This window comes from Bufo bufo, chromosome 8, assembly GCF_905171765.1.
Source record: "Bufo bufo chromosome 8, aBufBuf1.1, whole genome shotgun sequence".
NCBI classification, from domain to species: domain Eukaryota; kingdom Metazoa; phylum Chordata; class Amphibia; order Anura; family Bufonidae; genus Bufo; species Bufo bufo.
In genome coordinates, this window is record NC_053396.1 from 5,826,371 (window position 1) to 5,852,879 (window position 26,509).

Genomic DNA, 26,509 nt, shown 5'->3' on the forward strand with positions numbered 1-26,509 from the left:
TTGGACAGCGGTACACAGAGGCTGGTGTGTGGGGCCCCCTCCAATGTCAATATACTGTAATACTGCCATATAGTGAACACATGCAATGTAAAACCGCCATATAGTGAACACGTTTAATGTAATACTGCCATATAGTGAATATATACTGTAATACTGCCATATAGTGAACACATGCAATGTAAAACCGCCATATAGTGAACACGTTTAATGTAATACTGCCATATAGTGAATATATACTGTAATACTGCCATATAGTGAACACATGCAATGTAATACCGTCGTATAGTGAACACATATAATATAATACTGCCATATAATGAACACATATAATATAATACTGCCATATAATGAACACATATAATATAATACTGCCATATAATGAACACATATAATGTAATACCGCCATAGAGTGAAGACAATGGTGGCGGCCCTGGGGGCATTGATCATCTGGTGCTGAACCAACCATCAGTTTTGGGGCCTGTAATAGCGGACATGTCCTCCTCCCGGCGGTCCCCTGCCAACCTACCTCTTGTCCTAATCACGGGGCCTGCGCCGCGGCAGTAAAGAGGTCCAAACCTACCGTCTGCCTAATCACAGGGTCTGGTGCCCCTACATCCCGCGGTTCTGTAGCTTCCCGTCAGGATCTCAGCGGTTTTCGGCGTCCTCTAATGCGCTATTGATTTTCTCCATTAACCCTCTCCCTGCCTAGGAGAAGCTACCTGTAAAATCAATAGAGTTCGGGGAGGTAGAGGTGGGGGTGGAGCGCCCCCATCTGGAGTCCTAAGCCTCGGCACACACCGGCCTCTACAAGTAATTGCTTCTGGTCTCCGGTGAGAACAACGGAAAACCGACTACCAGACTTTCATAAACTAAGTTTTAACCCTCGCGGGGGCGGCGGTGACCCCCTGCGCCCTCCTCCCAATGTAATTCACCAGACCCTCTCAGGCGTGCCGGCTTCAAAGCCACGGCGGCTCGCAGCCACGGATGGAAATGCCGCCAGGTCAGCGCTCGCCCTGAATACAGACGCCCCCGGACCCACTTCATTTTCTGCCAGGTTTTGTCTCCTTAGTTGTCAGGCCGGCGGCGGCGCGGCGGACGCCTTCCCCATCAGCGCAGTTTAATGGCCTGACCTTTACGGAGACCGCGCTGCAATCCCATTTCCTGCAGGGTCGGCGAAATATCACTGAACGTGGCGGATCAGATTCCTGTCATTTACATCCTCTGCACCCAAGAGGGGTAGAATTTACTGCCTCCAAGGGTGGGGGGGGGTAGTCCAAAATGGCTCCATTTGGCTCCGGGCACGGGACTGTGCGGACCCATCTGCAGAGCCTGCGGAGACTCCATGCTTGGCCTCACCCAACTGGGCGAGAATTGGGCCCAAAACTGAATTAGGGGCAAATCCTCCCTTATGTGGCCACCATATACAATACAGTGTCCACCAAAAGCTCAAGCGATTCCTTTATCTCTTCCCCATGCTTTACACTGCAGTTTTGCTCCTTCAGGTTGACTATTCATAGATTCAGGCTATTTTCTCGCTGATTTACACTGCAGATTAAGTTCACAAACCCTTAAGAAGTCTCAATCCACCTTGTATTTTAGCTGATTCTTTCCTCCCATGCTTTACACTGCAGCTCTGCTCCCTGACTCCAGCTTATCTGCACGAACCCTTATAAAGTCTCAATCTATCTAATGTCTTAGCGGGTCCTTCCCTCCTCCATGCTTTTCACTGCAGCTTTGCTCCATGACTCCAGTTTAGCTGCATGAACTCTTATGTAGTCTCAATATACCTTATGTCTCAGCTGGTCCTTCCCTCCTCCATGCTTTACACTGCAGCTTTGCTCCGTGACTCCAGCTTATCTGCACGAACCCTTATGAAGTCTCAATCTACCTTATGTCTTAGCGGGTCCTTCCCTCCTCCATGCTTTGCACTGCAGCATTGCTCTATGACTCCAGTGTAGGGAGCATTCACACGACAGTGTTGGTTTTGCGGTCCGCAAATCACGGATCTGTGTGTTCCGTATGTCTTCAGTTATCTTTCCGTTTCCGTTCCGCAAGTCCGTATAATACAGACGTGGTGCTTCCGTGTGTCATCCGTTTTTCACGGTCCGCAAAAAACTGAAATAGGACTGAAATGGGGTTTCCTAGAATGTTTTCAGTCCAGGGGTCCGCAAAAAACGGATGACATACGGAAGCATTTCCGTGTGCTATCCGTTTTTTACGGACCCAATGACTTTCTATGAGGCCACGGACCGCAATTTGCGGCCAAGTATAGGACATGTTCTAAAATAAAAGGAACGGACACACGGAACGGACAGCACACGGATGACAATGAAAGGCATTCCGCAATTTTTGCGGACCCTTAGAAATGAATGGGTCCGTCCATTGTCCGCAAAAATTGCGGAACGGACATGGAAGAAAAACACGGTCGCGTCAATGCTCCCTTAGCTGCATGAACTCTTATGTAGTCTCAATCTACCTTATCTCTCAGCTGTTCCCTCCCTCCTCCATGCTTTACACTGCAACTCTACTCCATGAGTCCAGCTTAGCTGCACAAACCCTTATGAAGTCTCAATCCACATTATGTCTTAGTTGGTCCTTCCCTCCTCCATTGTTTACACTGCATCTTTGCTCCGTGAGTCCAGCTTTATCTGCACAAACCCTTATGTAGTCTCAATCCACCTTATGTCTTAGTTCTGGGATGCCCAACCTGCGGCCCTCCAGCTGTTGCAAAACTACAACTCCCAGCATGCTCCAATAGCTGTAGGCTGTCCAAGCATGTTGGGAGTTGTAGTTTTGCAACAGCTGAAGGGCCGCAGGGTTGAGCAGCCCTGTCTTAGTAAATCCTTCTCTCCCCCATGCTTTACACTGCAGCTCACATTGGTTGATGCGTAAGCGTAGCAGGATGTCAGTGCATGGAGAGGGGATGAGCCTCAAAAAAGGAGGAGGAGCCATCCAAATCAATGGAGGAACATTGCGTGCAGCTGATAACAGGGAGCAATAGCTGGCATTCGGCTGATGGAGGGGAGATGAAGCGAGGGTCTAGGGCGCTTTTAACCTTTTCATTGCTGCAAGCAGTATTCCCACCGCGAGCGTCACGCCATTTACGTCTTACCACAGGAGTTAATGGAAATAAAATGTCCCACCCAAAATTTAAGGGGGTCACTTATTCTGAATTACCCCCTGTAGGTCAGACTAACTAAAACTTGCATTAACCCCCCCCCGCCAGATTAGTAATTATCCGCCGTTTGCGATTCCAATTAATACCGCGATACAGAGACCTGGCACAATGATTGACGCGCGGAATCCATATCAGAAGATAAATATTCCAGTCCAGTCTTGGTAAACTGGCGGATAATGGCGGCGCGGACGGGTCAGGGAGGTTTTATTAGCTCAATTAACGGGGAGTAAGAGAAGGCTTAGAGCGCGCTCTCCGCACGCGGACGGGATGGCGCTGCCGGTAATGGAGTTATTAACCTTTACCAGGCACAGGATTTGGCGGCAGACTTCAGCTCCGTTCTGCGGTTCAAGTCTTTATTAATAAGCTGTTTATTGTGCGTAATCCGCCCGGAAAGCGCTCCGGCGCCGGGTGCTGGAGGCAGCAGAGTCAACAGCGCGCTCCCCGAGCTGTGCAGATGCCGCATCCCCGAATACACGATGAGCCGACATCTGTTCGGATCTCCTCGGCACCCCCAAAACCTCGCTCTCCGGCTGCTTCCATAATCCCCTTAAAATAGGGTCAGTCATGTGACACCCGCCGCGGCATACAAAGCTCTGCCACTTCCTAATATCCCTGCCAGCTGTCACTGAATGGGAACATGCACAGACCGAATACTTCTGACAGCTGAGGGTTTGTTACAGTGTAGCCAGACTAGACAATCCTCTGTGAGCTAAATACATCAGCAGCACAAATCTCTCTCCTGTCCTGAAAGTTTGTTGCAATGTATCAGTGCAGGTAAAATGTACCAAACTGTTAGATTTTACCTGTACTGATACACTGTAGCAAAATCTCAGACCACAAGATAACGCTGTGAGTGAGACCCTTCCCCACCAAAGCCCTTATTAAAGGGGTCTGTGCATCTCAGACATTGATGGCTTATGTCTAGGGTCAATGTCAGATTGGGGCCCACTCCTATCTCCAGAATGGGGCTCTTGAAACGAAGGAGAACACACTGTGCATGCGAGCAGCTGGGCGGCTAATCTCAGAAGTCCCAAGCTCGCGCAGTGTGGTCTCTTGCACGTCAGGGGGTCCTGCACCTATCCGACATTGACAGGATAACCTAGTGATAGGCCATGAATGTCCCAGATGGGAATATCCCTTTAAAGAGGTTGGAGAGACATGGACGCTTCCAAAAACAGCTCCACCCCTGTCCTCAGGTTGTGTGCGGTATTGCACCTCAGACTCATTAACGGCAATGGAGCTGACCTGCAATACCAGATCCAACCCATGGACAGGGGTGGAGCTGTTTGTAGAAAAAAGCCACCATCTTGGGTCTGATTAACATTAGGGGTGTGAAAACCCCTTTAAGGGTTTGATCTGGCATCTGAATTAAAGTAGGGGTCTTATCTGAGCTCTGAATTAGTTCAGGGCTCTAACCTTAGGACTGGTCTGGGGTCTAAATCAAATTAAGGGTCTGAATTCATTTAGGGGTGAATCAGATTGCGGGGGTCTGGTATATGATAGGGGCCTAGTGTATGGGTTTGAGGTCTGGTATTTAAATCAGGGGTCTGATCTGGGAGTCGGAATTAATTTAGGGGTCTGCTGTATGATTTTGGGGTCTGGTCTGGGGTCTGGCGATTAGGGCTCTAGTGTATGATTTCTAGGTCTGGTCTGGTGATTTAGGGGTCTTGTTTGGGGTCTTATTTAGGGTTTTAGTCTAGTGTATGATTTCGAGGTCAGGTCTGGTCGGGCGATTAGGGGTCTGGTTTGGGATCTGATTTAGGGTTCTGCTCTGGCGATTGGGGGTCTGGTCTGGCGTCCAAATTAAACTAGGGGTCTGGTGTATGATTTAGGAGTCTGATCTGGGGTCTGGTGACTAGGGGTCTGGTGTATGATTTCAAAGTCTGGTTTGGGGTCTGATTTAGGGTTCTGGTCTGGAGATTGGGGGTCTGGTTTCGGGTCTGATTTAGGGTTTTGGACTAAATTAGGGGTTTGGTTAATGATTTAGGGGTCTGATCTGGGCTCTGAATTAATAAAGGGGTCTTGTCTGGGGTTTACTTTGGGGTCAGGTGTCTTGAGGTTTGAATGTCCAGAATTGGAGTCTCCGCCCCTTAATTTGAATATGTAAATTAGGATTTCCATTCCCATAAGAACCTAGCAGAATGGGGCGGCGGGAGGTTTCCGTATTTAGGGGATTCCTAAGTGATGGATCCAAGGCAGCAATTAAGAACAGCGGTGGAGAAGTTGCGGTCGGCGCTGGCGCGGTGATTTCTTCATTACCCATCAGTCTCCTCTCCGGACGGGAGAGCGAGAACGTGAATATTTCCGGCAGGGGAAGGGAATATATACATAAAACATCTGAGCGCTCGGAAAATTGAGTTGAAATAGCGGACTAGATTGTTTCTGAAATGCCACGTGGATGAGATTCGCGGCTCGAGCGAATTAAAATGATGCTTTACAAGACTGGAAGAGACAGGCGGCTACGGGGAGGGCGAGCCAGGACTGCGGCTGCGCAACCGCTCTAGTAACGGAGGGACGCATTGTAACAAACCCTCAGCTGTCAGAAGTAGAAATTCTGTACAAGTTTTCAGCCTCTGGATGTAAAGAATAACAATTCGCTCTTCACTGACAGCAAGCAGAGAAACTGAGACACACAGTCTATTAGAACGTTGCAGAAAGTGGACCATCCCTTAAAAAGGACACCTGAAGGGAGGACTGTGGACGCAGCTGCTTGTAACTCACAGCAGCCAATCGGGTGGCAGCGCTAACTATCCCCGCAGTGATCTGATTGGCTGGCACGGATCGCCGAGGGATAGTGTGGAGCAGAGGCGTTACCTGTTGGGTATATAGCCGGCGTCGTTCAGCAGGGCAGCCTGCTCTGCATCCCTGGGGAGTCCGTGTAGCACCCAGCCCCGGGCGGCACAGTCCAGTCTGCTGAGGCGGTCGCCCACGGTCCTCAGAGCAAGATTATCCGGCACTGAAAAGAGACAAATGTCAGAACAAAGGCAGAAAAGGATCCAGCAACAGCAACAGCAGGTCCACAAGTATACACAGGAGAGATATCTGCTGAGCCGTGTATCTAATCCTGTGTGATACTGTCTGCTGAGCTGTGTATCTAATCCTATCCTGTGTGATACTGTCTGCTGGGATGTGTATCTAAGCCTATCCTGTGTGATACTGTCTGCTGAGCTGTGTATCTAATCCTATCCTGTGTGATACAGTCTGCTGGGATGTGTATCTAATCCTATCCTGTGTGATACTGTCTGCTGAGCTGTGTATCTAATCCTATCCTGTGTGATACAGTCTGCTGAGCTGTGTATCTAATCCCATCCTGTGTGATACTGTCTGCTGAGCTGTGTATCTAATCCTATCCTGTGTGATACAGTCTGCTGAGCTGTGTATCTAATCCTATCCTGTGTGATACTGTCTGCTGAGCTGTGTATCTAATCCTATCCTGTGTGATACAGTCTGCTGAGCTGTGTATCTAATCCTATCCTGTGTGATACAGTCTGCTGAGCTGTGTATCTAATCCTATCCTGTGTGATACTGTCTGCTGAGCTGTGTATCTAATCCTATCCTGTGTGATACAGTCTGCTGAGCTGTGTATCTAATCCTATCCTGTGTGATACAGTCTGCTGAGCTGTGTATCTAATCCTATCCTGTGTGATACAGTCTGCTGAGCTGTGTATCTAATCCTATCCTGTGTGATACTGTCTGCTGAGCTGTGTATCTAATCCTATCCTGTGTGATACTGTCTGCTGAGCTGTGTATCTGATCCTATCCTGTGTGATACTGTCTGCTGAGCTGTGTATCTAATCCTATCCTGTGTGATACCGTCTGCTGAGCTGTGTATCTAATCCTATCCTGTGTGATACTGTCTGCTGAGCTGTGTATCCAAGCCTATCCTGTGTGATACTGTCTGCTGAGCTGTGTATCTAATCCTCTCCTGTGTGATACTGTCTGCTGAGCTGTGTATCCAAGCCTATCCTGTGTGATACTGTCTGCTGAGCTGTGTATCTAATCCTATCCTGTGTGATACTGTCTGCTGAGCTGTGTATCTAATCCTATCCTGTGTGATACTGTCTGCTGAGCTGTGTATCTAATCCTATCCTGTGTGATACTGTCTGCTGAGCTGTGTATCTAATCCTACCCTGTGTGATACTGACTGCTGAGCTGTGTATCTAAGCCATTCAGGTGCGGTATGGTCTTTGATGTCAGTTACATTAGATAATAAGGAGACGTCACATGTAGCGGGTACCCCCCTGGGCACCGTTTCCCCCCCCCCCCCCGGGCACCGTCCCCCAGCATCTATCAGGAGTCACTCTCTATAGACTGTGAGCAATGCCCGGACTGCAGGCTTTGTTTATTGTGTACTGCCACCTGCTGGTCAGCCCAGTGGACTGCAGCCTCCACAATAATGGCATCTGGAAGGGTCAGCACCGCAATCGACTATTCAAGGAGGGAGAGAAGCAGCGAGAGAAGCAGGTGGCGGCAAAAAGACTGCAGGTTAAGCTGCCATTACTATTCAGGTGCATCCAGCTCCACGGATATATACACTGGAAAGATTTCCTACGAGACTGCAGCAACCAGCCTCCTAATGTGACGGCTGCGGGATGGGGGGGGGGGGGATTATAAGTTATACCGTGTATTAAAGACCATGTGATATGACAAGGCTCCTGTACCAACATGGCCGCCCTCACCAGCTGAAGCAAAGAATAAAGTGTCGTCTACGCAGCGACCGGTCAGAAGCAGAACATCTCGCCACTGATAGGATCACTATAAGGGGGCAGCCAAGGCTAAAAGCTGGTACCTGGGGACCCCAAAGACCCCTCCAACATAAGAGGACAGCAGTACAACCGGGGCAGATGCGGATTTCGGGGGGGGGGGGGGGGGGGCCTGACCTAATCTCCGTTTTCTGCTTCCTGACAACATTTTTCTACACTCATCCCTAGGAGGAGCTCCGTGCATAGGGATTGTACAGCCTGCACTGAGTTCAATGGTAACGGTATCAATTCCTATGCATTGAGCTCCCCCTAGTGGTGGCTGCAAGCGGACGATGTTATAATACAATATGTGAGGGGAAGCAGTGGATGACGTAGAGCTGCACGGGGTACGTTTTATCTGTGTATTTATGCCACCTTCACGGACTTTATTCGCAAACAAAAAAAAAAGAAATCTTACAAATTTTTGCTATGATAACGATGTACGCCTCTGTTAGGGGCCACGTAACAGGACAGTGGGATCAGTGACTGGTGGGGTCTAGGGCGTCCATCTTTAATCAGTGGGATCACTGTAGCTGGTGAAGTCCTGGTCATTTTTCCCTCTGCAGGACCGGATTTCGCGGTCCCCGAAAAATAAAGTGTCATCATTTTTTTTTTAGTGACCCTTCTGCCCATAGACCACGGCTGCAGCGGGTTACGTAAAGGTGGGAGATGCTTTACTGCCCCTCTCCGGTAATATACCGCCATATAGATCTATATGAAGGGACTGGCGCTGCGGGGCTCTGAAAGCCTGTGAAAAATTAAACTCAACAGACTCAAACTGTCCTATTTCCACTTCAAAAGGCGAGAAGCAACTGAGCTCTTCCCAACTCATCTTCAAACGCCCGGCGCCCTAGAAAGTTTCCAAATAAAAAAATAAAATAAAAAAAATGAAGGAATAAAAAAAATAAAAAAAGAGGAAAATAAGATTTTTTGAGCGTCTCTTGTTCCCCCAAGCGCTGTGCCCGCGCCTGTAGCTGCTGTCTCTCCTTCTGCTAATTATACCCATGTGAGTCTATTAATCAACTGGTAAATTATTTACACAGCCAAGTGCTGTTTGCTGCTGGTGCAGGGATGGCGCGCGGGAAGGTCCCCACTGAGCCCCCCCGTCCCCGACTCTCCAAGCTTTCTTCTTTCTCATCCTCCTGCCCGACTGCTCCCCCCACAACAACCGCTATCAAACGGCTTCCAGGGGGAAAACTTCACAGTGCAAGCCTGCGAGGTCAAAAGGGCTGCCGAAATGAGGGAAGAGGGCGTGCTGCGGGCTCGGGACCTTGGGCACGGCGCGTACAAAAGCAAATGTATCCTGAGCTCGCCCTATGAGGCAGGGGTCTGCAACCTCATCCCTAATTTGCAGACTGGATACCAGATCAGAAATGCGCGTTCAGCTCAGCTACATCCCCTATGAAGAAATATCCTGATCCTAAGTGGACGAGCACGCGGCGCGGTTCCGTATGGCTCTTATTAAACGAATGAGACCACACTGTGTCTGCGCCTTCAATACCGTGCGACCATTAACAATGAACAGTGCGGTTTCATTAGTTTAATTACTGCCCGCTGCGGCCGCGCACCGTTTAGCCGTACCCTAAGACACCGTGCGGACTGCCTCTGAGCCCCAGGTTTGGTTTGTGCATGGGACAGAAAGCCAGAGGAGCACCCACTTGGCTGGTAGGGATCAGTATACCTTTTCTGCAATTGTATCCGGTGGACTGCGCCGCTGCAAAAAACGGATACAGAGCGGTCAGTGCTCGCTCTTTGCTGGAAATGATCGTGGTAAAAACATACCACACGGTGCAGGCAGTATGGGGGTCATTTACCAACTGATATGTTCCTAAGGCCTCATGCACACGACCGTATTTTGTTTCCGTGTCCGATCCGTTTTTTTTTGCGGATAGGATGCAGACCCGTTCATTTCAATGGGTCCGCAAAAAACGCGGACAGCACACCGTGTGCTGTCCACTTCAGTATGTCCGCAAAAAAAAAATAGTGCATGTCCTATTTTTTTCTAATTTGCGGACAAGGATAGGCATTATTACAATGGATCCGCAAAAAAAACGGATGCCATACGGAACGTCATCCGTTTTTTTTGCGGACCGCAAAACACATACGGTCGTGTGCATGTAGCCAAAATATGTGTCACAGACTGCAGCGCAAAGGTAATTTGCATCGCAATCTGCGACTTTTCCCTGTTCACGCCACGTCTAAAAAAGCGTGCGTGGGCAGGAAAGGGGACGCGTCGCAAAGCCTGTCTTATTTATATTCTATGCTGGTTTTAGGAGTTCAAAATGTACGCCAGCAAGGAAGCAGCGGATGTGCCGAAGCTATGTAGAGGCCGGCGCCTCTACATGACTTTGGTGGGTCCACCGCCAGCGCAGGGGTTATTAGTGAATGACCCCCTATATCTTTTTCTTTCGGAACTGAAGCAATGGGTGACGTATGCTACTGTATGGCTGTAGCGGTATATGTCGCAGCCGACCATGTCGAGAAGTCTTCCTGGTGTATACCTCCGAGGATAGGTTCGGCCCAAGTCAGACCTATTCACTAAGGGTCGGGCAGCTCTTCGCATCACTAATAGGGCCCATACAGACTAGATGTAAGCTGGCCAGCTCCCCGGTTTTGGCGCGTTGCGTGTATGTGTTGCGGCAGATGTTGGAGGAAAGAAGGATCAGGCATGTGTGAGTTGTGAGCAAACACTTTGATACCAACCTTGCTGTTCGTTCTCGACGTACGGCTCCATCAGCAGTCCGAGTTTCGTCCGGTCGGCCACGGCTTCCTTAAGGACTTGACCACAGGAAACTGTAGATTTAGAGAAACGACTGATGACACGTGGCGCCCACACAACTACTCCTCCTGACTACTCCATAGACATCTGCTGAGCATGCATGTGTGTTCGGTATGGAGAGGGGAGTGCGCTTCCCTGGGTGTTCATCATGTCCCATTCTTCAGAATTGGGAGGTCCCCATACTCATAACATAGGAGAACGGTCCCACCAAAGCTGGCCAGCTCAGCCTCCCGAAACACGCCCTTCCAGACACTGGGAAAGAGTAGACATCTCGCCTGACTTACCATTGACGATGTCGTACTTCTGCGCCAGCATCGCGGCTTGGAGGCCCCGTCCGCTGCCTGGTGGTCCGTACAGAAGTATGCGCAGCGTGAAAGGGGCCGCAGACCACGTTTTGCTTAATACAAATGTCAGAACTGGGGAAGAAAAGAAAACGCAAACGCTTTATTAAAGGCAAATCTGGAATGGATGTAGTGTTACGTTAACGGGGTAGTCGGAGTTTAGATACAAGGCTCGGCTTCTTGCCTGTTAGATACAGTCACGCACATGCACTGTGTATAGTATTCACTAGAACGGGAACATGCCGAAATACGTGCAAAAATACCGCCATGGGGCCATGTAAAACCTATTGAGAAAATGTGCTTAAAGGGGTTGTCTGAGACTTTGATATTGACGACCTATCCTCAATATTCCACGTCCGGCACCCCTGCTGATCAGGCCGAGGTTCTCCGGAGCCGCTTTCTAGGCCAATGAGGTCACGTTCGTAGGTCACGTGGCATAGGCGCAGCTACAAGGAGGACTCTGCGCTCACCACCTCCTCATACAGCTGATCGGCGGGGGTCTGCTTGTGGGACCCCCGCTGATCTGATATGGGTGACCTATGCGGAGGATAGGTTAGGCTACTTTCACACTTGTGGCAGGACGGATCCGACAGGCTGTTCACTCTGTCGGATCCGTCCTTCCGCTATTTCGCCGCGCCGTCCCCATTGACTATAATGGGTACGGGGCGGAGCTCCGGCGCAGCACGGCAGTTCACGGTGAGAGGCCGCCGGACTAAAAAGTCGGACATGCAGGACTTTTAGGCCTTTCGCCGTGCTGCGCCAGGGCTCCACCCCCGTCCCCATTATAGTCAATTGGGACGGAGCGGTGGTCCGGCGGCACGGCAAAATAGCGGAAGGACGGATCCGACAGGGTGAACAGCCTGTCGGATCCGTCTTGCCACAAGTGTGAAAGTAGCCTAAGCATCTGCCTGCAGTTTCTCAATGCAATGCATAAGGCCTCATGCAGACAACCATATGTGTTTTGCAGTCCGCAAACCGTGGATCCGCAAAACATGGACACCGTCCGCGTGCATGCCACCATTTTCTTGTCTCAGGTCTATAGAAATGTCCTATCCTTGTCGGCAAAACGGACACGTATAGGACATGTTCTAGTTTTGTTTGCGGGACTGCAGCACGGACATACAACACAGTGTGCAGTGCATTTTTTGCAGCCCTATTGAAATTAATTGGTCCGCATCGGATCCGCAAAAAAATGAGGATCGGAACAAAAATACAGACGTGTGCATGAGGCCTAAGAGAATCTACTGAAAACGCATTCAGGAACTGCAGCTAGAAAAAAAATGCCCCCCCAAAAAAATTGCTGTTTTGATGGCGGATGGAAATTTTACCCTAAAGCTAAATATACCTTTCTCTCTCCTACCAGCAGGGGGCGCACAAGTGCACTGGACGCTAAGGGCGCTTTCACACGCGGCAGATTGTGTTGCAGAAAGTTCCTTCGACTGAAATCGGTTCCAGTCGCCTGAATGGGGTTTTGGCGGCAAGTAAATGGATTAATGCATTTGAGTCGCCAAAAACTTCTGCGACAAAATCTGCCGCGTGTGAATTCACCCCAACAGCCTCCCACTACCCCTGCCTGCCCACGCGCTTGCTATCCAGTAACGCCCCTTGCGCTGCACCCATAGGACTTTGCTAACTCTTGAAGCGAACCCACCCATTCGCATACTGCCGTATCGGATACAGACAGGCAGCGCTGCTTTACAAATGGGGCTAATTTTCGGTAAATAACTGTAAGTTAATTAGAAGTAATCATCCCCCTGATGAGCTGCCTGACTAATTAACCAGAATAAAGAAGGAATCCGCATCCCCGGAAACGATCTACTGAGGATTTCCTAGAAGAGGCGCTTGCTTTTTTTTTTTTTTTTCGCTTTTCCCCATCCCTAATTTATTTGCCTCCATTATTAATTAATAATAACTGCGCCTTTATTTACGGATTTGCCCATGAATTCTTTATGAAAGCTGATATCAACTTTTAGATGTAATTAAGCAATTTGACAACGAATTAATTGGCGGCGTGTAGGAAGGGACGCTGCATTCGTATTCAGTACTGGGACTGGGGGGAGGGCATTGTCTTGTGTTTGGCGCAGGCGAGGGGTCAAGAGGGAAGCGACGTGGTAATTAAGAGGGCAGCGGGGGCTAATAAGGGGAAGCAATTAATGGCGGCTGCCACCAGGGGGCGCAGCATTGCACTGGCACTACCTCACAGCCTGACTGCTGCACCAACGGCAGGCGAATCGGGACCCTATGGGAAGCCCACCCTGTGAGAAGACGTCCATGCACGGTTGGTCTGCATTGATCTTCTTGTATATCTTGGGGAACGTTCGCAGAATTCCCGGGATGTTCCTGTGATATTCCAGCAGCCTCTTCCCAGTCTCCTCCTCCGAGATCCCCGCAGGTTCTACTAAATTCCTTTGCACTTCTGGGTCTTCGGGCCAATCGAATGTAGTGTGGTAGACCTCTGCAAAAACAAACAAACAGCATTTCGTTCACTGACAGGTATCACCTATAGCTTGCAATTGAATCACACGTCCTATACTTATGTACTGCAGGTCCTCCAGAGCTTTTAGGAAAGGCTCCCCCTCTGGTCAATCCGGGGGCCCGATCGATGGCCTCCACAGAGGACAACTACAGGTATAAGGAAATCCATATATATAACGTATAGAATCCACCATCTACCTCCAGTTGTGGGGTCAATCCTCTTCCCCATATTCCTCTCAATCAGGACAATATCCGGAGCATCCAGGACCACTGCAGGGGAGGACAGAGCAGAAGGTAAGTGATCTGACCAGGATTAGAAAAAAATGGCTGCTTCTATTCAAAACCAGCGCCCCACTAGTCTACAGGTTGTTTATGGTATTGCAACCCAGTGCCATTCATTTCAATGCAGCTGAACTGCACTACCTGAGGCAACCTGTGGTCAGGGGTGGCGCTGTTTTTCTAATACATCATATATAAAGTGCTGCAATGTTGGCAGATAACAGACAGGGAGCTAATCGGCCACAGGAGGCGTCCCGCAGACACGGGTATGGCTGGGGTAGATCCTGAAGTGTATGGTGGTTCAGGACTCACCTATATGATCCGGAGTCGCCCCATTCATCTGGAGGAGTAATCCCTGCTCCCTGCTCCGGGGAAATCCTTCAATGACCCAGCCCTGGAAGAAACGGCATGAGACGTGAGGAGGAAAAACGAATGACATGACGAGCACATCGACTTCTAGGAAAAAGACAACACATGTAGAAAGCTGGAGGTACAGATAACCGCTGCAGATAATACTCTGTGCTGCTGTGGACACCGCTCCTTCCAACAGGTGACCCCTCTGACTCCAGTTACCTCCTCATATTATAGAGATAACCCTGTCCTATATATCACCATCACAAGACTGGACATTCACCCCCTCCTGGAATACTCTGCGCTGCTGTTACCAACTGCATAGTGTGACTTGTTGAAGAGTCTTCGGTCATCATTCATTTCATATACATTACTTATTCTGCACTGAGTTACATCCTGTATTATACTCCAGAGCTGCACTCACTATTCTGCAGGTGCAGTCACTCTGTACATACATTACTTATCCTGTACTGATCCTGAGTTACATCCTGTATTATACTCCAGAGCTGCACTCACTATTCTGCTGGTGCAGTCACTGTGTACATACATTACTTATCCTGTACTGATCCTGAGTTACATCCTGTATTATACTCCAGAGCTGCACTCACTATTCTGCTGGTGCAGTCACTGTGTACATACATTACTTATCCTGTACTGATCCTGAGTTACCTCCTGTACTATACTCCAGAGCTGCACTTACTATTCTGCTGGTGCAGTCACTGTGTACATACATTACTTATCCTGTACTGATCCTGAGTTACATCCTGCATTATACTCCAGAGCTGCACTCACTATTCTGCTGGTGCAGTCACTGTGTACATACATTACTTATCCTGTACTGATCCTAAATTACAGCCTGTATTATACTGCAGAGCTGCACTCACTATTCTGCTGGTGCAGTCCCTGTGTACATACATTACTTATCCTGTACTGTTCCTCAGTTACATCATGTATTATACTCCAGAGCTGCACTCACTATTCTGCTGGTGCAGTCACTGTGTACATACATTACTTATCCTGTACTGATCCTGAGTTACATCCTGTATTATACTCCAGAGCTGCACTCACTATTCTGCTGGTGCAGTCACTGTGTACATACATTACTTATCCTGTACTGTTCCTGAGTTACATCCTGTATTATACTCCAGAGCTGCACTCACTATTCTGCTGGTGCAGTCACTGTGTACATACATTACTTATCCTGTACTGATCCTGAGTTACATCCTGTATTATACTCCAGAGCTGCACTCACTATTCAGCTGGTGCAGTCACTGTGTACATACATTACTTATCCTGTACTGATCCTGAGTTACATCCTGTATTATACTCCAGAGCTTCTCTCACTATTCTGCTGGTGCAGTCACTGTGTACATACATTACTTATCCTGTACTGATCCTTAGTTACATCCTGTATTATGCTCCAGAGCTGCACTCACTATTCTGCTGGTGCAGTCACTGTGTACATACATTACTTATCCTGTACTGATCCTGAGTTACATCCTGTATTATACTCCAGAGCTGCACTCACTATTCTGCTGGTGCAGTCACTGTGTACATACATTACTTATCCTGTACTGTTCCTGAGTTACATCCTGTATTATACTCCAGAGCTGCACTCACTATTCTGCTGGTGCAGTCACTGTGTACATACATTACTTATCCTGTACTGATCCTGAGTTACATCCTGTATTATACTCCAGAGCTGCACTCACTATTCAGCTGGTGCAGTCACTGTGTACATACATTACTTATCCTGTACTGATCCTGAGTTACATCCTGTATTATACTCCAGAGCTGCACTCACTATTCTGCTGGTGCAGTCACTGTGTACATACATTACTTATCCTGTACTGATCCTTAGTTACATCCTGTATTATGCTCCAGAGCTGCACTCACTATTCTGCTGGTGGAGTCACTGTGTACATACATTACTTATCCTGTACTGATCCTGAGTTACATCCTGTATTATACTCCAGAGCTGCACTCACTATTCTGCTGGTGCAGTCACTGTGTACATACATTACTTATCCTGTACTGATCCTTAGTTACATCCTGTATTATACTCCAGAGCTGCACTCACTATTCTGCTGGTGCAGTCACTGTGTACATACATTACTTATCCTGTACTGATCCTGAGTTACATCCTGTATTATACTCCAGAGCTGCACTCACTATTCTGCTGGTGCAGTCACTGTGTACATACATTACTTATCCTGTACTGATCCTGAGTTACATCCTGTATTATACTCCAGAGCTGCACTCACTATTCTGCTGGTGCAATCTCTGTGTACATACATTACTTATCCTGTACTGATCCTGAGTTACATCCTGTATTATACTCCAGAGCTGCACTCACTATTCTACTTTGCTGATGGTTTCCAATAATAAATATAGCCGCAGGCTATTTCACAGGCTGCACTTCTGTCGTATAAAAAACCAGCCTGTTGTTGTCAGAGCATGCTGGGAGTTGTAGTTCTGGAGAGGAGAAGACGCATTCAATTGAATAGAATGCGAGCAAGAAACATTTGCGCAAGAAGTTAAACTTTTCCAGTTAGAGAAAAAGTGAGCAGATAAAACCCTCATCCTCCAGGATAAACAGAGCCACGAGGTGTTTGCTCTACAACAATTACCGAGAACCTGAGGCTTCATGCATATTAAACGGCGCAGTGGCGGCGGGTGATTATTTTTTGTATATTTCAGATATTTCCCGGGGTGTGGGGGGGCAGCAGCTCACAAATAAAGAGAAGAATCAATCAATCCTTTAATTAGAATATATTATGTGGCGTCTTGACACATCACAGCGCAGCGTCTTCTCCGCCGCGGAGCTGCGCGCTTTGTTCAGAACAGGTTAATTGATATTCTGATGCGCTTCGCTCCTCTCGCTGGCGCTCGCTCCATACCCCCAGTGGTTTGGTTCTGTTTCATCCCACATCAAAAAACCGTATGCTGGGGGAGCCCAGAGCAGCGCTCCGAGCTGGAGGTCTGAACAGCTGCACGGATCCGGTGATCACAGGAGGGACGCTCTGCGAGCAGATGTCACACATGAAATGAGATCCAGCCTTATAAATATATATGTCTGGACAGTAGCGGGGTTGGCGGAGGCAGGAGAGCACTGCGCAGGAACGCACAGGCGCCAGGCCTGACTCACAAACAGACGGCCGGATGCGGGAGCGCGCAATCGGAGGCCTCCGCCTTGCGCCCGGAACAAATAACGCTCGGATGTGGATGAGGATTGTTATGGAGGGATTTTTTTATTTATTTTTTTAAAGAGAGTCATCTCTAAATTTCAAGATCTCTGCTTGCAATCAGTGAATGAAAACCCATACAGGACTCACTGGAAGACAGAGATGTGACATACTGCAAATGAACGCTGCAGCTGGGCGTGATCAGGGTGGGTTTTCAGCCTCTATTCGCTGACAGCAAGCAGAAGTCCTGACTATGGTGAGGAGTCGGAACGTGAAAAAATAGACGTCACTGTATCCAGAATACGAGGAGAAAGTGGAGGCACCTTGGCGGGGGTGACTGTGCTCACCAGTTCACCTGAGCTTGTGCTGTAATGTTAAGATCTGTGCTTGCATTCAGGGTATGAAAACCCATCCTGTTGACAGGGCTCATTGGAGGAAAAGGCTGTGAGGAACGATGCGGTTGGGCATGATCAGGGTGGGTTTTCAACCTCTGGCTGTTTCCATTCTTTGACAACAAGCAGAGATCTTGAAGATGGTGAAGAATGCATGCACAAAACATCCTCCCCCAAATACGGACGAGCGACGTATGGAGAGAAAAGTGGGGTGGGGGGCAGAGAACGCTGTGCCCACCTGTCCAGGTCAGGGCGTGGCACTTCACGTTAGCGTCAAATGAAATGTTAAGATCCCTGCTTGCAGTCAGTGAATGGAAACCAATCCTGTTTACAGGGCTTATTGGAAGAAAGAGCTGTGATACTCCGTAACAAACACTGCAGCTGGGCAGGATCAGCCACTGGCAGGTTTCCATTCACTGACAACAAGCAGAAGATGGTGGGGTGTTCAAATGTAAAAAGTATACGTATCCAGGACTGTGAATACTATTTCATAGCTCTCCAGGCTTAGGAGTGAGTGGGGGGGGGGGGCCCAGTTTAATGTCTTTGTACCAGTTCGTTAAAAGCGGAGTATCCCTTTAAACCCCCAGCGATTTCCCTATATCAATTACCTGTAATGTAAAGTATCTATCAGTATGGGGGCCGGCATCGCGGGGTTAATGAGGACAGTGCAGAGTCCTGGACAAGCGGAGTATCCCTTTAAACCCCCAGCGATTTCCCTATATCAATTACCTGTAATGTAAAGTATCTATCAGTATGGGGGCCGGCCTCGCGTTGGTTAATGAGGACAGTGCAGAGTCCTGGACAAGCAGAGTATCCCTTTAAACCCCCAGCGATTTCCCTATATCAATTACCTGTAATGTAAAGTATCTATCAGTATGGGGGCCGGCCTCGCGGAGTTAATGAGGACAGTGCAGAGTCCTGGACAAGCGGAGTATCCCTTTAAACCCCCAGCGATTTCCCTATATCAATTACCTGTAATGTAAAGTATCTATCAGTATGGGGGCTGGCATCGTGGGGTTAATGAGGACAGTGCAGAGTCCTGGACAAGCGGAGAATCCCTTTAAACCCCCAGCGATTTCCCTATATCAATTACCTGTAATGTAAAGTATCTATCAGTATGGGGGCCGGCATCGCGGGGTTAATGAGGACAGTGCAGAGTCCTGGACAAGCGGAGTATCCCTTTAAACCCCCAGCGATTTCCCTATATCAATTACCTGTAATGTAAAGTATCTATCAGTATGGGGGCCGGCCTCGCGGGGTTAATGAGGACAGTGCAGAGTCCCTTTAAGAGGATACTCCTTACAAACTTTCAGAGTCGATGATCAGAACTTACCGGGGGTCACTTAACGGTTAACGCGCCCCATAATTCACATTAACGGCCGGCGCAGACGGCATTAACTCCCATCATCCGCCTATAGCCATAGAGCCCAGCGCTCCTGCTCAGGCGGGGGGAGGGGTGCGCAGGATTCAGTACGAGCCCCTGTAGAGAGACAAGTCATCGGATCCGCTCGCTTCGGACGTGCTTGGAGAACAATGGCTGCAATAAGTTGTTGTTGTTTTTTTCGCGTGGTGCCATAATACCCGGCAGCGGGCAGTTGTGCGCGGCTCGGCACATTTTCGCAGATTTAACGCTCGGTGGGCGGTCTCGGCAGGCCTGTTGATCAATACAGTGCGTTCTCCTCTGAGGCTGCGCTTGACATCTTTAAACCCGCGAGTGTCAGGAAAGTGGAGGAGTAATTCTGCCCTTTCGCTGTCAGCTCTGGCAATTAATGCCAAGGCAACGGCGCGGGGAAATAAAAACCGCTGCTTCCCGCCCCAGGCCGCCATATTGTTCCTGTACAGCCCACAACCACTGGGTGAACACACTTTCCCTTTTATATATGTTTGCTGAAAATACAAAGACGCCGTCACTCGTCCGGAAATCCAACTGAGAGTCGTCAGTCGCGCAAATATGGCAACTGAAATTACGGAAAAAGCGGCGTGAGTGGTTTACGCCAATCATCACACAAACTGAATGCTGGGGATGAGGGTTTACCAGGGGAGTGTGGCCTCAAGCTGTAAGTGGCGCTATTTTGGTGCAAATCTACACCAGGGTTAAAAAAATAAAATAAATCGACCCTTGAAGAGATTTGCGCCAGATTTATTATAAACATGTGGCAGCATATTTTGGATTGTGCGAAAATCTGTACCTGCCAAGAGCATTCTTAGATTTGCGCCATTTTCTGCTTTAGTATTAATAAATCTGTCTAGAAGACATAGGCCACGCCCCCTCCTGACAAACCACGCCGTATTTTTGCACGTTTTTTTTTTTTTTTTTATTCCTCCCATTTATTAGGAGGGGTTTGTCTTTTAATAGATTTGGTGCAAAATCTGACTCTTTGTGGATTAAATCTTCACCATTTTCAAAATCTCTGCTTGCTGTCAGTGAATCCTTGATTACCCCAGAGAATCTCCCATCCTCTCCTGACACAGGCGCACTGTAACGAGCCCTGCACCTGCGTCGGCTGGACATGACAAGGACAGGTTTGATGAATGTTTCCATTCACTGATCGGAGTTTAATCCATGTCATTATATATATATATATATTCATGTATTGGTCTGTTTTCTGGCACAGAGCTCCAAATCCTCTGCATAGACATAGCGTTAAATGACAAAATGCCGTACCCGCAGCCGCCACTAGAGGGAGCTCACTGCATACAGATTCATCATTGAGGCCAATGTAAAAACTGTCTGCAGAGAGCTTCCCCTAGTGGTGGCTGCAGGTACGGCATTTTATCATGTAACTGTCTATGCAGAGGTTTTGGAGCTCTGTGGCAGAAAAGCAAAGCTAAGGCAACATGGTGTTTAAAGGTGGAGCGTCCCCTTAAAGGGGCTTTGTCAAGATATTAACTTATCCTCTACCCTGTAGATCTTACACGAGAATGGGGGTCCCCCAAATGAATGAGGGGGACCCCCTCACTCTTAGGGCTCATGCACACGACCGTATGTATTTTGCAGTCCGCAAAACAGAAGAGATCCACAAAAAATAGACGGATGACATCCGTTTTTTTTTTTTATGCAGATCCATAGTAACAATGCCTGAACGGACAAGAATAGAACATTTTTTGCGTAACGGACACGGAATGCACACGGAGTCATTTCCGTTTTTTTCAAGCCCCCATTGAAATTAATGTTTCCGTATACGGACCGGTGAAAAAAACGGAAGCCCTGCATGAGCCTTCAATGTACCCCGCAATCTCGGGCAGAGCCCATGCTTGTCCAATGCGCCATTTATTTGGGGTAGTCGGGACCTCCGTCCTAGTGATCGGTGAAGGCGCGGCGGTCGGACTCCCATTAATCAGATATTTATCTCCTATTTAATTTAAGCGGAGAACCCCTTTAATTTGACAACACGGTCTACGGTATATTTTATTTTTGCGGACATAATTATTATGGTCGCACCAGTAAGGAGACTGAACCATGTCAGCCTGGTGGGGGGGCACACAAATCATTAAAGTGCGGCGGTTTGCATTGCAAAAGCGTTCATTTTGTGGCGCGGGTTCGCGGGGAGGAGCTGCATTATTGATTACAGCAGTGGAGCGCAGCTAATCCCTTCCCTCATTTATTTCTTCCTGTCCAGGCTTTTTAGTTCTGGATCACAAGACGCTGATTACAAGAGATTACCACCGGAGGTGAACAGGCAAAAAAAAGTCAGACTGAGGTTAACCATGTCAGCGCTGGAGCAGCGCACGCAGCTCTCCTCTGTTGGGAAAGCTAGGTAACCACCAATATGGCCGCCATTACAGCCCACACCCAGCTTTCCCATAGCACTGCATATCGAACGTAGCGATAAGTCATTTCTGTGTCTATTACATTGACACGGATGATCTGCGAGAATTGGTTGTCACCCATATTGATTGTCACCCAGCCTTCCCAGGAATGGAAATATCCGCTGGACAGACTTATACCACCGGCCATCTTGGGAGTAAAGAACCTGAGCTGCCCCTGAAGATTGTACTAGAAAGTGTCAGGTGAGGCGGTAACAGCTCATAAGTCAGGGCGCGTGCGCTGGAGAGCGCGGGCTACGTGTGGATGTCGGCATCTCTGCTCTGTGCCACCTGCCCCAGGCAATCAGCAAAGCTTCCCGTGTTCTGGCTTTGATCACTTCTGTTCTCTGCAATTAGCATATGCGAGCGTTCACCATCGTCTTCCGTCCCGTTAATGCCTCATATGCCTGTCCTACAGTCATCCTCCCCCTGAAATGGCTGATAACAGGGGGCAATAGACTGTATTCTCCTGTCCTACAGTCATCCTCTCCCCTGAAATGGCTGATAACAGGGACAATAGACTGTATTCTCCTGTCCTACAGTCATCCTCTCCCCTGAAATGGCTGATAACAGAGGGCAATAGATTGTATTCTCCTGTCCTACAGTCATCCTCTCCCCTGAAATGGCTGATAACAGGGGGCAATAGACTGTATTCTCCTGTCCTACAGTCATCCTCTCCCCTGAAATGGCTGATAACAGGGGGCAATAGACTGTATTCTCCTGTCCTACAGTCATCCTCTCCCCTGAAATGGCTGATAACAGGGGGCAATAGACTGTATTCTCCTGTCCTACAGTCATCCTCTCCCCTGAAATGGCTGATAACAGAGAGCAATAGATTGTATTCTCCTGTGCTACAGTCATCCTCTCCCCTGACATGGCTGATAACAGGGGGCAATAGATTGTATTCTCCTGTCCTACAGTCGTCCTCTCCCCTGAAATGGCTGATAACAGGGGCAATAGATTGTATTCTCCTGTCCTACAGTCATCCTCCCCCTGAAATGGCTGATAACAGGGGGCAATAGACTGTATTCTCCTGTCCTACAGTCATCCTCTCCCCTGAAATGGCTGATAACAGGGACAATAGACTGTATTCTCCTGTCCTACAGTCATCCTCTCCCCTGAAATGGCTGATAACAGAGGGCAATAGATTGTATTCTCCTGTCCTACAGTCATCCTCTCCCCTGAAATGGCTGATAACAGGGGGCAATAGACTGTATTCTCCTGTCCTACAGTCATCCTCTCCCCTGAAATGGCTGATAACAGGGGGCAATAGACTGTATTCTCCTGTCCTACAGTCATCCTCTCCCCTGAAATGGCTGATAACAGGGGGCAATAGACTGTATTCTCCTGTCCTACAGTCATCCTCTCCCCTGAAATGGCTGATAACAGAGAGCAATAGATTGTATTCTCCTGTGCTACAGTCATCCTCTCCCCTGACATGGCTGATAACAGGGGGCAATAGATTGTATTCTCCTGTCCTACAGTCGTCCTCTCCCCTGAAATGGCTGATAACAGGGGCAATAGATTGTATTCTCCTGTCCTACAGTCATCCTCTCCTCTGAAATGGCTGATAACAGGGGGCAATAGACTGTATTCTCCTTTCCTACAGTCATCCTCTCCCCTGAAATGGCTGATAACAGGGGGCAATAGACTGTATTCTCCTGTCCTACAGTCATCCTCCCCCCTGAAATGGCTGATAACAGGAGGCAATAGACTGTATTCTCCTGTCCTACAGTCATCCTCTCCCCTGAAATGGCTGATAACAGGGGGCAATAGACTGTATTCTCCTGTCCTACAGTCATCCTCTCCCCTGAAATGGCTGATAACAGGGGGCAATAGATTGTATTCTCCTGTCCTACAGTCATCCTCCCCCTGAAATGGCTGATAACAGGGAGCAATAGACTGTATTCTCCTGTCCTACAGTCATCCTCTCCCCTGAAATGGCTGATAACAGGGGGCAATAGACTGTATTCTCCTGTCCTACAGTCATCCTCTCCCCTGAAATGGCTGATAACAGGAGGCAATAGACTGTATTCTCCTGTCCAACAGTCATCCTCCCCCTGAAATGGCTGATAACAGGGGGCAATAGACTGTATTCTCCTGTCCTACAGTCATCCTCTCCCCTGAAATGGCTGATAACAGGGGGCAATAGACTGTATTCTCCTGTCCTACAGTCATCCTCTCCCCTGAAATGGCTGATAACAGGAGGCAATAGACTGTATTCTCCTGTCCTACAGTCATCCTCTCCCCTGAAATGGCTGATAACAGGGAGCAATAGACTGTATTCTCCTGTCCTACAGTCATCCTCTCCCCTGAAATGTCTGATAACAGGGGGCAATAGACAGTATTCTCCGGTCCTACAGTCATCCTCTCCTCTGAAATGGCTGATAACAGGGGGCAATAGACTGTATTCTCCTGTCCTACAGTCATCCTCTCCCCTGAAATGGCTGATAACAGGGGGCAATAGACTGTATTCTCCTGTCCTACAGTCATCCTCTCCACTGAAATGGCTGATAACAGGGGGCAATAGACTGTATTCTCCTGTCCTACAGTCATCCTCTCCCCTGAAATGGCTGATAACAGGGAGCAATAGATTGTATTCTTCTGTCCTACAGTCATCCTCTCCCCTGAAATGGCTGATAACAGGGGGCAATAGATTGTATTCTCCTGTCCTACAGTCATCCTCTCCCCTGAAATGGCTGATAACAGGGGGCAATAGACTGTATTCTCCTGTCCTACAGTCATCCTCTCCCCTGAAATGGCTGATAACAGGGAGCAATAGATTGTATTCTTCTGTCCTACAGTCATCCTCTCCCCTGAAATGGCTGATAACAGGGAGCAATAGATTGTATTCTTCTGTCCTACAGTCATCCTCTCCCCTGAAATGGCTGATAACAGGGAGCAATAGACTGTATTCTCCTGTCCTACAGTCATCCTCTCCCCTGAAATGGCTGATAACAGGGGGCAATAGACTGTATTCTCCTGTCCTACAGTCATCCTCTCCCCTGAAATGGCTGATAACAAGGGGCAATAGATTGTATTCTTCTGTCCTACAGTCATCCTCTCCCCTGAAATGGCTGATAACAAGGGGCAATAGACTGTATTCTCTGTCCTACAGTCATCCTCTCCCCTGACATGGCTGATAACAGGGAGCAATAGACTGTATTCTCCTGTCCTACAGTCATCCTCTCCACTGAAATGGCTGATAACAGGGGGCAATAGACTGTATTCTCCTGTCCTACAGTCATCCTCTCCACTGAAATGGCTGATAACAGGGGGCAATAGACTGTATTCTCCTGTCCTACAGTCATCCTCTCCTCTGAAATGTCTGATAACTGGGAGCAATAGACTGTATTCTCCTGTCCTACAGTCATCCTCTCCCCTGAAATGGCTGATAACAGGGAGCAATAGACTGTATTCTCCTGTCCTACAGTCATCCTCTCCCCTGAAATGGCTGATAACAGGGAGCAATAGACTGTATTCTCCTGTCCTACAGTCATCCTCTCCTCTGAAATGTCTGATAACTGGGAGCAATAGACTGTATTCTCCTGTCCTACAGTCATCCTCCCCCCTGAAATGGCTGATAACAGCGGGCAATAGACTGTATTCTTCTGTCCTACAGTCATCCTCTCCCCTGAAATGGCTGATAACAGGGGGCAATAGACTGTATTCTCCTGTCCTACAGTCATCCTTTCCCCTGAAATGGCTGATAACAGGGGGCAATAGACTGTATTCTCCTGTCCTACAGTCATCCTCTCCCCTGAAATGGCTGATAACAGGGGGCAATAGACTGTATTCTCCTGTCCTACAGTCATCCTCTCCTCTGAAATGGCTGATAACAGGGAGCAATAGATTGTATTCTCCTGTCCTACAGTCATCCTCTCCCCTGAAATGGCTGATAACAGGGGGCAATAGACTGTATTCTCCTGTCCTACAGTCATCCTCTCCCCTGAAATGGCTGATAACAGGGGGCAATAGACTGTATTCTCCTGTCCTACAGTCATCCTCTCCCCTGAAATGGCTGATAACAGGGGGCAATAGACTGTATCCTCCTGTCCTACAGTCATCCTCTCCTCTGAAATGGCTGATAACAGGAGGCAATAGACTGTATTCTCCTGTCCTACAGTCATCCTCTCCCCTGAAATGGCTGATAACTGGGAGCAATAGACTGTATTCTCCTGTCCTACAGTCATCCTCTCCCCTGAAATGGCTGATAACAGGGGCAATAGACTGTATTCTCCTGTCCTACAGTCATCCTCTCCTCTGAAATGGCTGATAACAGGGAGCAATAGATTGTATTCTCCTGTCCTACAGTCATCCTCTCCCCTGAAATGGCTGATAACAGGGGCAATAGACTGTATTCTCCTGTCCTACAGTCATCCTCTCCCCCTGAAATGGCTGATAACAGGGAGCAATAGACTGTATTCTCCTGTCCTACAGTCATCCTCTCCTCTGAAATGGCTGATAACAGGGGCAATAGACTGTATTCTCCTGTCCTACAGTCATCCTCTCCTCTGAAATGGCTGATAACAGGGAGCAATAGATTGTATTCTCCTGTCCTACAGTCATCCTCTCCCCTGAAATGGCTGATAACAGGGGCAATAGACTGTATTCTCCTGTCCTACAGTCATCCTCTCCCCCTGAAATGGCTGATAACAGGGAGCAATAGACTGTATTCTCCTGTCCTACAGTCATCCTCTCCTCTGAAATGGCTGATAACAGGGGGCAATAGATTGTATTCTCCTGTCCTACAGTCATCCTCTCCCCTGAAATGGCTGATAACAGGGGGCAATAGACTGTATTCTCCTGTCCTACAGTCATCCTCTCCTCTGAAATGGCTGATAACAGGGAGCAATAGATTGTATTCTCCTGTCCTACAGTCATCCTCTCCCCTGAAATGGCTGATAACAGGGGCAATAGACTGTATTCTCCTGTCCTACAGTCATCCTCTCCCCCTGAAATGGCTGATAACAGGGAGCA

At 48.5% G+C, this 26,509-nt stretch overlaps 1 protein-coding gene across 1 annotated transcript in view; it reads right to left on the reverse strand.

The window, feature by feature from the left end:
• Positions 1-26,509, reverse strand: part of AK8 (adenylate kinase 8) — a 67,310-nt gene that overhangs the window by 11,258 nt on the left and 29,543 nt on the right. Inside the window, exons 6-11 of the mRNA XM_040442780.1 lie at positions 14,107-14,188; positions 13,714-13,785; positions 13,295-13,495; positions 10,984-11,115; positions 10,624-10,713; positions 5,993-6,134 (exon numbers count right to left, since the gene is read on the reverse strand). Of these exons, the coding sequence (XP_040298714.1) occupies positions 5,993-6,134; positions 10,624-10,713; positions 10,984-11,115; positions 13,295-13,495; positions 13,714-13,785; positions 14,107-14,188 (719 nt within the window). The remainder of the gene's footprint in view (positions 1-5,992; positions 6,135-10,623; positions 10,714-10,983; positions 11,116-13,294; positions 13,496-13,713; positions 13,786-14,106; positions 14,189-26,509) is intronic.